Raw genomic sequence first — 14,425 nt, forward strand, 5'->3', positions numbered from 1 at the left:
TATAGACAGTATAGTAAACTTAAAGATTTATTCAAGAGTTCAGGGGATACACTCATAATAAACCTCCTGGAGTTCCAAGAAAAATTAGCTTCCATCTAAAGAAATAAATTTTGGGGCGCCTGAGTGGCTCAGTTGGTTGGGCATCTGACTTTGGTTCAGGTTACGACCTCGCGGTGTGGGTTCAAGCCCCTGTCGGGCTGTGTGCTGACAGCTTGGAGGCTGGAGCCCGCTTTGGATTCTGTCTCCCTCTCTCTCTGCCCCTCCCCTGCTCATGCTCTCTTTCTTTCTCTCTCCTCTCTCTCTCTCAAAAATAAACATTAAACATTAAAAAAAAAATAAATTTCTAAGTTTGAAACTAAAAACAGACACACCGTTTCCTATGAGGAAAAGCCTATTGAAAATGAACCAGGTTTTCAAAGGGCAGTGAGAACAAGTGTCAACTCACCCCTCTTCTGCTAACGATAGCCAGTCTTGCCCAATATCAGTGACTTCCTGCCGTGTTGATCTCCTGAGCTGCCCTCTCCCATTTCTACTCTCCATCCATCAGCTTCCATCCATCCATCTCCCCTTAGTCTGCTTTTTCTCCTTATCCCTTCTCTCCCACATTTTCCTCCCTTCTGTGAGCTCCTTCTCTGTCTCTCTCCATCGTTTGTGACATGGTATTAAAGTGAGCATGTGCATGCGTGTGGTTATTATAGGTCACCTTTTTGAATATTTTATGTTTCTCTGTTCCTAATGGTAAGTAACTTAATGTTTTATGTTTCTTTTAAAAAATAATGATTGCCAGGGCCTTTAATCTTCGCTGTTGTTAATTTTCCCCCCATGGATGAACAGCTTCAGCTGAGAAAAAATAATAGACACTAGTTTCTTTCTCCCTTTCTTTCATGGATTTGATTTGACTCACCAAGCAAGCAAAGAATGTAAAGACCTTAATGAAAGAGCTAGAGATAATTAAGTAGGCATACACAGTTAAGAGAAATCCCTTTGCTCTCTGCTTATAAATTAAAGACTTTCTTAATGTGATCTGCTTTGCTAATTGTTGGATTTCCTCATGGGTCTGCTGCCTCCGGGGATTGTCCACAACTGCATGTAATGATCCTTCAGCCCAGGTCCTGTAGGACCTTGATTTTTTTGTTCACCAAGTTTCTGTTGGAAAACAGTTTCTTTATACATATGCATGTTTCATCATTTCAATAGGATCTCTGCTTCAGAAGTGATAACCAATAGACACTGGCACACCATTGGATTGACACTGTATCTGCAGAATTTAGCATATTTGTATGGCTTCACACAATATCAGGGCTGAGACTTTGGCAAGTGCACTTTAGTTAATGACTGCTGTCAGTATGTGGGGGTGACAGCGAAATGTTTCCTAAGAATCTTCAATTCTGAGAAATAAGACTGTCCTCTGAATGTCTAACAAAAACGTACCCCAGTGGCTGTGATTAGCCATCTGTTGGTATAGACCAAGAGGTGGCTTGTAGATATGTGACCCAGAGTACCCCAACTCTAACCCACGGGACTTCAATGTCATCTCATAGGGACAGGGCAGGAATGGGATTGGTCCTTTAGGAGCCAAGAGCCTTGACAGTCAAGGTGTTCTCTGCTTTGAAAAAGGCTGAGTGACCCTATGGACAATTAAATATGAAAAGGAGAGTCCCCGAAGCTGTGTGTGGAAATGTCTACTTTGAAGCTGACCCGGGACCTGGCCCACGGGTTCCAGCTCTCTGGCCCCTGTGACAGGTACGTCTCTACTGCAGGGCATCTGATTTTCTCCCTTTGCTTTTCTCATGCTTTCTGAACCATCTTCCACATAGGATCTAGTTTCTGCCCTAGCTCATCCAGTGGGAGCTATGCTTTGATCTACCAAAGGCAATAATGAATTGAGAAATAGTCCCTTCAATGAAAAGGCAGTGGTTAAGAGCACTGGCCCTAAGTCCAAACACTGCCCTTGACCACTAGCTATATGATGCTAAGTGAGCTTTTAAAAACTTTTCATGTCTCAGGCTTCTTATCTATAAAATGGGGATGAAGTAATAGTCTTCATCATATAGGGTTGTTGTGCAGATCACATGAGCAAGGCATGTGAAGTGCTTAGAATAGTGCGTAGCGTAAAGCAAGCACTTGAAAAATGTTAGCTATTATTATTATTTTCCCAGAAGACCTTTATCAACCTTTCTTTTTCTTAGTAGCTTATGACTTGCTAGAATTTGAGAAGATTATTTCTTCTCAAAATGCTAATTGCTCTATACGCAAATAAAAATTCTGCAAAAACGATTAGAAACTAGACAGTTGGATGTATGATCATAGAACATTTCCTATTTTTATTTAGTTCTCTAATAACTTCCAAACACATTCAGATGTTTAAGGTCTTAATTTTTTAGGACATATTAATAAACAAGCATTGGACACAGAAAACAATAGCTAACACTTATATATATAGCACTTACTATATGCCAAGGAGATGCTGTACTATATTATAATATAATATATAATATATTATACATATTTTATATATTATACATTAATATATATTTTAAATAATAAATATATTTTTATATATTATTATATGTAAAGTCACATGACTAGGAAGGGCAGAGGCAGGATTCAAACTCAGGCTGGATAGGAATCCAGGCCTCTCCTCTGACCTCCCCATCTACTTGATCCCTATGAGCTTTGTTAGAATGCCTTCAACCCAAAAAGAGGGCATCAATAAGCTTGCAATCAATGGATCATATCCTTGAACGTGATAGAATCGTAAGGTCAATGCTCCCTTGGCAACCCCATCTTCTGCTTGTCTTTCTTGGAGAAAATCCCCCCACCCGACGCTGCCATATTGCCCAGGTGCCACACAAGTTCTTCCGGATTATTCCAGAGAACCTTACAGGCATCTTAAAGGTACACAATTGTGCATTTCTTAATTAAGTCCTGTGAATTATTCCAAGGAACCTCTTTAGAATAATCACTGTTTCACAAAAATAAGAAGACGACACCAATATAAGGTACATTATCTCCTACCCAGGGAATCAAGCTGAGTAATTAGAGCTTAAGGCGGATCCAATTATCCACAGCACACAGCCAGATTAAAAATCAGTGCCACGTGAGGAAGCTGAACCCGGAGAAACTCAGAAAGCACCATCACCGAATTCTTGCCACTGGATGGCTGCACTGAATGAGCCACCTTCCACTTATCTGGCCCTCCTCCACTGGCAGTTCTTACCTTGTTCACAAAGTTTCTTGGTCAGAGAGCCCTCGTCTTGAAAATAAATGATGCGTTTCTGTACAATGCTGGCCCTGTTGGAAGAGAAGCACAATGGTGAGGAGGGCAGGTTTGAGGGATGTCAGATCCTTGCCCAGACACCTATGGCTGTGTGCCTTTGGGTGAGTCTCCCCAACTCTCTGTGCCTCAGTGTCTCCATTGAAAAATTGTCATTAATAATAACATAAACCTTGTGGGATTGCGCTGAGAATTTAAAAAAAAAAAAAAAGCATGTCAGGAGCACAGAACATACTGAGAAGCCACTCCACAAATATTAATTATTATGTTGTCAGTGGTGGTGCTAATATTAATGTTAAGGTAAGAAAGAACTGATGGCATTTTTAGTACCTTTTCTCAATGGCTCATTTTATTCTAGTTTTGTATCAAACGATGGAAGCCATTTATAGATCAACCAAATTCAAATCAGAAAAGCATGTCAAATCCTTTTCCTGAAGGGGGGAAAAAAAAAGAATTTAAAAATATATTTTGATTTGTTCTGAAAATGTCATTCTCTAGCTTTCCTGAAAGTCTAGACGAAACTGTCTCCTACATTCTGAACAAAGACAATTTCGGCTGTTATATTTCTCTCTTAAACATGTCAAACACGGGATCTTAAGAATTTGGAACGAATATTTGGAGGTTGAAAAATCACTTTTGGCCAGTCCGTATTTTCTCGTTAATCTAGTTCTGCACAGACATACTACTCCTCCTTTAACCCACTCTGCTGTATATTTTCAGCTGGCCATGCAGACATGGAATCCTGAAACCCAGTGTCCCTGTAATGAGAAGTCTATAACATTTTACAAAGAAACAGCACCAGTGGATCTTAGCCCTCTCTATTGATTTTCTTCAGCAATGCTACTCAATCAAAACATAATTTTTTACTTTGACTTGCCCTATTTAACAGAGAAGGGGATCGTTGGCTCCACTACAGCAAGGCACACTGAAGGAGTGATACAGTCATATGATCTGTCCTGTGTCACATAATTGCAGCCCCAGGCATGGACCCCTGTATGCATGACTCTGCAGAGTACAGAGGGAGTTTTCTCGATGGCGTGGGCCTAGGCCAAGATTACTTTCCAAAGAAACATCTACTCTACACCCAGTCTTGCACAAAAGAATAAAATTCAGACCAGCCTACAGATGTCTTTTACAGTCGTTCCTTACCCATGAGAGACCAGATGTTGAAATAAGTGAATGAAATCTGCTTCCTGTCTCCGCAAAGCTACTTTGATCATTTATCCATTCTGTTGACCATCCAGCAGAAAGTTTCCTCAGGCCAAGAAAACTCTCTTGAGCATACTCATCCCAAAGCCAAATAGCAAAGCCTTTTATTAGTCAGAGCATCCCATTATCTACCACTTCTGAGTGACTTCCCACCAGGAAGTACCTCAGAGAATGCTGTAAAGGGCAAGGAGAAGGATTTGTGGGAAGTAGCCCAGACCTGGCATTCTGGCTTTAACTAAGGGCTTCATCCTCTTTCCTACCAAAGCAGCCCCCTCCCCCATTTGTCTTCCCGGTGTATTTATTGGTATATTTTCAACAAATAGTTGTTGGAGGCCTGCTTAGTAGCCAGACACTGGCTAGGGACACTGTTATGAACAAGACAGGTGGGGCTGTTTCCCATTCTCAAAGTTGACAGCAGAATGGAGAGAAAGCACCGAACAGCTAAAATCCACAACTAATCATTTAACATGACTGTGATTAAGTGCTGAATGGAGAAGTCTCCAGGGTGTGGGAGAATGTAACACAGTGGAGCCTGACCAAGCCAGGAAAGACTCCCTGCAGAAAAGACTCCCTCCCTTAGATTGCAAAGAGTAGGAGCTCACTAGGGCAAGTGGGAGGAAGAAACAAAGGAGAGGACATCCTTTAAAGGTCCTTAAGGTGGTAGGGTCATGGCTCATGACCAGTGGTATGTCAGAGAGGTGGTGTGAGATGAGCCGGGGAGGTGCATGAGGCCACATCACCCCATATCTGCAGGAGGCTGGCATTTTACATTACCTTCTGAGGAGATAACTTTGACAAGTGTGTCCTGAGAAATGAGATTACCAGATGTGCTCTTTTAAGAAGAACACTTGGGCCATAGGGTAAAAATGAGTTGGTGTGTGGTTGTAGTGTACACTTCCCATGCAAATTACATTTTACTTCAATAAGATTCTCTTGCTCAAGTGAATTCTCTTGAAAACCCAGGATCTACAGGATAAAATACAAAATTACCATTGTATTCAAGGCTCTTCATAAAATTTCTCCCAAAACCCCCTCTGGCTTTGTTTGTTGCCATTTTGTGTCACTGCCCTTGGGTTCCAGAGTTTGAGAAGTTTATTTCCCCTACCTGAATACCTCTTCTACTCTACTGGGCTCTTGCAGATGCTGTTTCTCTTCCCAGAATCTCCCCAAACCTGCCTTTGCTGGCATCTGTAACAAATACTCAGAATTTTCTCCCTCCTGCTGGGACTAAGAGAAGAATGGCAAAGCCTATGATCATGCTTAGAAAAATTAAGTCACTCCAAAGTTTCAAAAGTGTCATTGTAAAAATGTGCGGGACTAGAGATAGAAAATGTGTTATTTCCTATAAGATATTTTCATTTCCTTCATGCTTTGTTTTATGAGGTCTATGACAGCTTACCCACTTTTTTGGATAATAGTTGTAATCTTGAGTCCTTCCTATGTGTCTGTCACTGTGCTAGGGACACCCTTTATGTACATTACCTTATATATCTTATGTTTTGCATTTATTACAGCTCCTCAGATTCCTTCCTCATCCAAAACCCTGGGTTAGATGCATTCCTTAGAGTTTTTCAGGTATTAGAAAGTTAAGATGATAATATACCATTAATGTCCCTATAATCAAACACACCAATATTCTGAAGAAAAATGTAAGAAAATTCATAGTAAGAGAGAAAATAAAAACTTTATATAGCTTCACATCAGTTTCAGTCAAGTTTAGCAAACTTATCAAAATACTCTTATTTTTAGAAGGATTCAGTTGAGGGTTTGTAGCTATTTTCTCCTTCACAGATGAGTGCAGGGGGGTTAAGTAACATGCCCACGATCTGGAAGTTTCCCGTCTACCTCCAAAGCTCATGGCCTGTGCTACACCCAGTGTGGTTGTAAGGGATTAAAGATAATTACATATAAAAGCTAATTACCTCTCATGGCCTGAGAGGTAAGTGTTATTATGAATGTAACTTCAAGCTGATTTTCCTTGGGGGCGCCTGGGTAGCTTAGTTGGTTAAGCATCTGACTTCGGCTCAGGTCATGATCTCACAGTTCATGGGTTTGAGCCCCATGTCGGGATCTGTGCTGACAGCTCAGAGCCTGGAGCCTGTTTCAGATTCTGTGTCTCCCTCTCTCTCTGCCTCTCCCCAGCTCATGCTCTGTCTCTGTCTCAAAAATAAATAAACGTTAAAAAATAATTTAAAAAAAAAAACAAATTGATTTTCCTGGGATCCATTTTAGCATCTCATGGCACAAACTGTGAAGAACTGAGGCTTTGGTGGCCTCCCTGGAGTCTGGGTCATGATCAGCTGAAGCTCTCCATGAAGACCAAGCGTACATCTCCATGCCCATGCTTGACCACACCTCTGTATTATGCCCTTTGGATTTCAAACTCTGTGTGGATCAAATGTGGGATACAAGGCTTACTCTGATCTGGCTTCATCTTTATCTAATCCCTCTGGAGCACTCTGTCCAAGCCATATCCTATATTTGTCTTCACTATGGGCCTCTGTCCATGGAACTCCTCAACACATATGTGAACACCACACACACACACACACACACACACACACACACACACACCACACTTCAGTTACCCAGAACTCACACGCTACTTAAATTGGTTTCTTGACTGGCTGCTTGGTTGGGTACTCTTCTAGGAGAGCGACAGCCTCTTGAGTTTCTCCTACCACAGTATTTATTAACTTATACGGTAACTGCTGACTTACTTTTCTATCTTCTGTGCTAGTTTATAAGCTTCTTGAGAGCAGGAGCTGTATCTTACTTCTATCTTACTTCTAGTATTGTTGCCATACTGGGATTCAAAGAGAAGGAACAGAGTTTCGGGAAAAGAAGAGAATTTGAGATTGTGTGGTCTGTAGGGCATGATGGTGGTCTGTCTAGTGGGTAATTAGACGTAGGGACCTGTGTCTCAGGAGGGATGTGAGGGGTGGGGAGTAGGGGCAGAAGTTAAGAGGTGGAACTTTTGAAGTGGTGGGTGTCACCCGGGGGAAGTGTGCAGAGCGAGAAGAGAAGCAGGCTGAGCCCGTAACTCTGGAGAAGACCAACATTCACCTACAGATATGCCAACAGAGACCAGGATCTGGTACGCTTGGTTGCAGAAGATGTTTCTTTTTATTCTTCATTGGGTCAGTTCCTGAGGGAATTTATACCCTGAGAAAATGCATTTCATTTTGAGTCTGTTCCCATCAAAAGTATAAAACTCAGCTGAGATTTATAAATCATATTATGATTCAGAAAAATAATAGCTTTACAAGATGAGAAAGCTGTTAGTAAGAATTCCCTTAGCATTTCAAAATGACAAATTTCTCCCATTCTGTGTTGCAATTTGGCAGTCCTGTTGCATAGCATTCATACACTGATACACTGAATGCTCTCTTATCATGAGAGAGCGTGTTAAGGAAATCTAAATTAAATTTCTCAGTGTGTTAGCTTCTCAAACTTTGGAATATTGAGGCTCTAAATAAGTTACTAATCATGTCAAAAGTTTTCTTTTAAACCTAAAGAGGTGGAATGTGTCTAGAAACGCCATCCTGGATCTCTTGGATGCCTGGCCTTTTTCTGTCTGCCGGGCTTATTCATTTGCTCTTCTTTCTCCTTATGGAATTTCCCTGTTGGGATAAAGTTAGCGTTTGCTAAATTGTGAGTGTGCTGCCTAGGTCTAGGCCTGGGATCCTGCTCTCACCAGTAAGAGACAGGGAGACATCAGAAACTAAAGGAGTTGGGAGAAATCAGACCAGGAAATGACTTAAAAAAATTCACATGGATCATCAGTGGCTAGATGGCTGCTGTATAGAGATAATTCATGTAATGTCCTTAACACACGCGTTTTGCACAAAGTAAATATTCACAGTGCGGTACCCATTATCCTTCCTGTTGTTAAATCACCATCTCCTAACAAAGTGCCTGGTGCATAAAAGTACCTAATAAACAGAAGCTATGATTATGATTAACATTGGGTCTGTCTCCTTGGCTTGTGGAGGGAGGGGTGAGGGTGCTCCCTTGGTCAGCTGCTTCAGGCAGAGAAAATGGATGGCCGAAATGAAACTCAGGCTTGTGGTCTCCAGACTAATTTTGCTAACTCTTTTTCCAATTCCAGTAAAGTCTTTCTTACTGAACATTTCTTGGGGTGCTTAGAAAATTTGTCTATGATGTCAGGGATGTTTTTCACAGAAGTGATCCAGTGTATAACCAGTAATACCACTTCCTTCTGCCGAAGAAAGAACAACTCTGTGGATGCACCCAGAAATAAAATATTAGAGTCATAGTGACGGTAATATCATCAGGAACTGAGGCTATCTGCCTTATTTTACTTCACAAGGATGCTAACTACTAACCTGGCCATGGTCTCATGTTAATCAACAAATATTTACAAACACAGGGTACATTCCATGATCCAAACTTTTCCCAATTTTTTATATGGCTTTCGGTGGATCTTAGGACATGACACTGTGTCCAGGAGTTGACAGGCATCCTAGCAGCCCATCAGAATGTGTCCATGAGAGTAGAAAAGTAGAAGCTTATCTGCAGGGCTCTACCTACAACACACACGAGAACTCCAAAGCTGCCCAACAGTAAAGTCACAATCTGTGTTTGGGGTCATAAAACTATAGACTCAGAGACTGGTAGTCATCTATCACTACTGCAAAGAAGCAATGTTAGAAGCTGCCACGAGATTATTCCTGCTAATGATCAATCATTCGTAAAACATTAACTGAGGACTTATTTTGTGTCAGACACTTTGCTAGGAGCTGAAAATTCAAAGAGAATAAGAGACAGTGCCTTCCAGTAAAGAGATCCTAGTCCAGCGGGAGAAGCGAGAGACAGAAAAAGGAAACAGGAAATCAGTGTTGAGCGGAATGACGGAGGAGCGATGGGAAGCTGAAGAGCGGTGACTCACTTCTCCTTGGCAAAGCTCCAACAGGAGGCAATGATGGCGGCACTGAAGATCTGAATTAAAATCTGGGCAGTGGAACTAGAGGATCTAAGAGACATGTTGTAGGAAAATTTATCAGGACTAAGTAACTTACTGGATCTGGGGCAGAAATAGGAGATTGAGTATAAGATATTTTATTTACTTTTTCTTTATATAACAATTAAACACCCAAGTCCTCCACCAGTATTAACTCAATCCTCCCAAGAGCCCCATGAAGTAGGCACAAGTATTATCCCTATTTTACAGATGAGAAAACTGACAGAGCGAGGTTGTGACACCCCATATACAAACCTCAGTGACTAGGGGGAGGGATAGTGGTGCCAATGACTGAAACAAAAGACAGAAGGGGCAAGGGGGAATAGTTTTTAAATTTTTTGGAATGTGTATGGAGATAATTGAGTATCCACATACAGCTATAAGAAATAATACACAGAAATTAAACACTTTGTACACTTTTCCCAAATGACTCTCAGGACACAGAGTATGTGAGAACCCTGACTGGAGAATCATCTGTGACTGCTATGGTGACTCAGGGGTAGCAGGCCTTTTCTGGCTGGGACGAGGTGGGAGCAGAGGCGGAGTTGGAGGAATTATTGGTAGGAATGAGGCCCATCAGAATAACCTCTTGGAAAGATAGCACAGAGGCCGAGTCTGTAACCAAGGATGGGCACTTGGCAGCAGTTAAAACTGCAGCCCAAAAAGAATCCCTTGGCAGGTCCACTGTCCACGGTCCTTCTATACCTAAACTGGGATCCCAGCTCTACACACGGCTGCACGTACACACGCAGTGACGCTATGATCACAATCCGGTTGAGAGGTCAGTTCAGGTCTTCACCAGACCGCAATCCATTCCCAACCTCGTACCATGATCCTTGGATTTCCCAAGCTCTGAGTCACATCATGGAACAAAGTTAAGTATATAAAGCCACGGTTTCAATTTTCACAAAAACTAGAGAAAAACTATTTTTAAACACTCAGTTTCTTTCTTCTCAGAATGACCCCATGACTCTGGGGATAACAAGCTTATCATGGTTCCATTTTTCTTTTCTTATCGTCCAATTTCAGACCTAATCTTTATCATAGATCTTGTCGATACCGTTACTCTAGTACTTCAAATTTTACCTTCCCAAAATCCAATGGGAAATTAACAAGAGGAATTGATTTTCATAAGAGAGATGCGAAAAGATAAAACTGGATTATGTTTTAAAAGAGCTAACGTAGACGCAAGAGGCCTTAAAACCAGGCAGTTATTCATTTACTCATGTTTTGTTTATCAGAGTAGGTACAGCAAAGCTGTGTGAGGAGTTGGAGGCCCAAAGATGAATAAGGCCTAGTGTAATATCAGTTACCAACCTGATGAGAGAGGGAGAGAGACACATCATCTGATGAGTCAGAATACCACGTAACAAGTACTAGAATCTACTCAATACCCATGCCTTCCATCCTTCATGATTTCATAACCCAGATTTTTGGGGGGGTGATACCAGGTAAGCCAATCATGACTGTCCTGTTCCCACTTCCCCAGCCTTCCTTGCAGCTGAGGAATTGGTGCATGTGACCTACATGTGACCTCAGTTTTAGAAGAGGAGGTTTACAGGATAGAGGGAAGACTATTTGAGAAAGTTTTGCTTTCCAGATGAAAAAAACTAGTGACTTACGCTGGCCTGTTCCTCTTTCTTTTTTTTTAGTTTATTTCTTTATTTTGAGCAAGCAAGTGAGCGAGCGAGAGACTATCCCAAGCAGATACTGTGCAGTCAGCATGGAGCCCGATGTGGGGCTAGAACCCACAAACCCTGAGATCATGACCTGAGCCGAAATCTAGAGTCAGATGCTTAATTGACTGCACCACCAAGGCATCCCTGTCCCTCTTTTTCTAGCCTTGATTACAAACACAACGTGTTAAATAAATTAGCCATTTTGTGACCATGAGGAAAAGGCCAAGAAATATCAGAGACGCTGGTCCTGACATTGTTTCACTACTGAAACAATACAAGTAGTCACCTACCTCTGGCTCTCTTGCTATTTCACAAAAAGAAAAAAATCCCTCTATCTGTTGAAGTTATCATTAGCCAAGTTTCCTGATGAACGCCGCTCTCAAAAGCATGCCTGACTGATAGAAAGTGGTACGGACAGCTCTGAAGGAAAGGTTGCAAGAAACAAAGATACCAGAGACACCACCACAAGCATNAGAGACTCTTGAATGCTGACAAAAACTGAGAACTGGTGGATGTAGGGGGGAGGGGGGATGGGCATAGAGGAGAGCACTCGTGGGGATGAGCATGGGGTGTTATGTGGAAACTAATGTGACAATAAACTATTTGTAAAAGAAAGAAAGAAAGAAAGAAAGAAAGAAAGAAAGAAAGAAAGAAAGAAAGAAAGAAAGAAAGAAAGAGGTATGGACAGAGCAGAGGGTCATTCAAAAGGTGAGGAACAGCAAGTTCTGCAGACCCTACGTACCTGGCCAGGAGATGGCGCTAGGGAGCCACTGGAGGAATCTGGTAGGAGTGGGGGTAGGGGTGTTTTGATCAGAAGAGTCTTTGAGAAGGACATTCTGGATTTGGTGGGTGGGAGGTCGTTCTGTTCTTTGCTGGGACTTTCCTGGGATGCCAGACACAGGCACCTGTTCACATTGCCCAGGAAGAGAGCAGGCCGGCCTGCCAAGTATGTCACCTACCTCTGGTAGAGACAGACGTGGCTGTAAAGGAAGCAGGGTGGGTGGGAGTTTGATAGTAAAACACAGAGGAGTGAAATGTTCTTTTTTTTTTTCTCTCTCTGGAAGAGGCTTTTACATGTCGGTAAGCTGGGGCTGAGGAAACAGTGGAAACCCTTAGGGGAATCTCCTAGATCACTGGCTGGAAATCTGTCATCTGTTGGAAAAATCTTAAATAAACTCACATGGACAAAATAAATAGGATGTATTCCCAGTTGTGGAAGCTCTGACAGGTAGGCAATCCTGAGTAGTGAGCAGGACCATTTCTTATTTCCTAGAATTGTGTTAAACCGAATAATTTTTTTTTCAGCATATTTTGACCCTCTGTGGAATCTTCCCTCTGGCTTATCATGGCATTTCTTAAGTGTGCAAAGAGATATACATCTAATTGTTGAGCCTGGGCTTGGAGACACTATCTCACAATACATCTTTAGGCCAAAAATCTTTTTCTCTTAAGAATACAATAACATGGGGCTTCATGTTCCTGAAAGTTCCTTTATTTTGTTTTTTGCAATCAAAAACATGATTTCACAACATGATTATCAGTACTTGGGATGTTACCAGTCAAAGGACAACTGACAGTGGGTTCACTGTTTCCATAATCCTGCCCATGATTGAGCCCACGATTCTGCCGGACAATGTCTCTCTCATACGGTCAAGCAGCTGGTCAGTGCCTACCTGACTTTCCCCTCCAACTTCTCCACATCTATAAACCCTCAGCGAACTGTGAGCCCTTCTAGCCCCGGGACCACGCCTTACGCCTCACTGCATGCCAGGAAATTAGCAGAGGATATTAGCAAGGCTTTTTGAAGGTTTTTAATAGGGGGTTTTAACTTGGGGGTCTGTAGACAGGTTTCAGGATGATGAAATTTTGTGTGATGTGCAGAGGTGCATATTCCTGGGGAAGAGTTCACACTTTTCTCCTGCTTCCCAAAGAGGTCCCTGAAAAGCATCAGAACCACTATTAGGTCTGAAATGAATGATAGCAGACATGTGAAAATGGCACATATGAAATGTCATTCCATTTAGTAAAATCTCTATCTAAGATATATGCTGTCTCTCTCTCTCTTTTTTTTTTTTCTAAAGACAGAGGTTAAATTTTTATTCCAAGCACCCAAGGCTTCAACTGCCCTCTCTCCAGACTATGCTCTGATCCAAAATAGAACCCATTTCGGCTGGAAAACAAGAAACAGAAGGGCAGCATCGCTCCTGGGGTTCTCTGGTGTTCCCCGCAGTCCTTGCCACTCGGCACAGGGCACGGACGTAATCACACAGTTGTCCCAGCCTCTGTGCTGACGGAGATGCTGCCGCATCACAGACTCCCACTTGGCTGCTTCACACGAGTCATTACCTCCCAGAGTTGGCCCTGCTCTGCCCTGGCCTCCACCACCTCCCCTTTCTGTGGATTCCTCTAAGCCAAGGCTGGCAGCGCTGTCCTCTCAAATGTAAGGAAACAATTCAGGTGACAGACCAAGGTCCTCACGCATAGGCAGCCTGCCATCCCTTGCGTTCCTTTGAGGACCCCCCTTGTCACACCGGATTTTCTGCTGTGGAAGCGGGAGCTTTGTGTGCAGCAGCAGACCTGTGCGTTGGGAGATTCTCCTTCCTCTGGGCTGGGCTAGGGACTGTGGGGAGGGTGGTGATTGTTCTTAATTAGGGGGTCAGGGTCCATGAATGGGTTTCAGAAGATTCCTGAATCCCTGAAAAAACGGTATGCAAAATTATAAGTACGTGCGTTGTTTCTGGGGAGACATTCTACAGGAAGCACCGCTCTAAATTTCGGAGTCATGGTTTTCATGCCTGTTAGTACCCACCCGAGTCCTGCCTCCCTCTCCGCCCAAGGAAGGAAGGACACACATGGACGATTAAATGAGCGACTCCCTGTACAATTACCGCAGTCACCTAACAGGTCTCCTCTCCTTGCCAACCCATCCAATTTACCTACATTCTGGCAGGGGATTAACTGTCACCTCCAGCCCATTATCACTTCCTTTCACAGACTATTAGGCAGCCATGGCACCATGGTTCTAATTATCGCACCTCCCACCTCCGCCCTGCCCGACGCCATCTACCCCAGCACAGGATCTGGCACATAGCAGGTTCTCTCTAAACAAAGGCACCTCCCTCATTTATAGATCATAGTCCAAACTCTTGGCTAAATGTCCACAGTCCCAAACAAGGATGAAAGCTGCCTTCAGGGTCTGAGCCACCCCCCCCCCCCCCCCACGCCCTCCATCACAGTCTGGTACTCCGTCCTTCCAAAATCCTAAATCCTCACTGC

At 42.7% G+C, this 14,425-nt stretch overlaps 1 protein-coding gene across 2 annotated transcripts in view; it reads right to left on the minus strand.

The window, feature by feature from the left end:
• SPON1 (spondin 1) overlaps positions 1-14,425 on the minus strand; it is a 260,834-nt gene that overhangs the window by 151,137 nt on the left and 95,272 nt on the right. For both annotated transcript variants that reach the window (XM_077761156.1, XM_077761155.1), the window contains exon 4: positions 3,221-3,294. In XM_077761156.1, coding sequence (XP_077617282.1) covers positions 3,221-3,294 — 74 coding nt within the window. The remainder of the gene's footprint in view (positions 1-3,220; positions 3,295-14,425) is intronic.

Source organism: Crocuta crocuta, unplaced genomic scaffold, assembly GCF_008692635.1.
Source record: "Crocuta crocuta isolate KB4526 unplaced genomic scaffold, BGI_CrCroc_1.0 scaffold233, whole genome shotgun sequence".
NCBI lineage: Eukaryota > Metazoa > Chordata > Mammalia > Carnivora > Hyaenidae > Crocuta > Crocuta crocuta.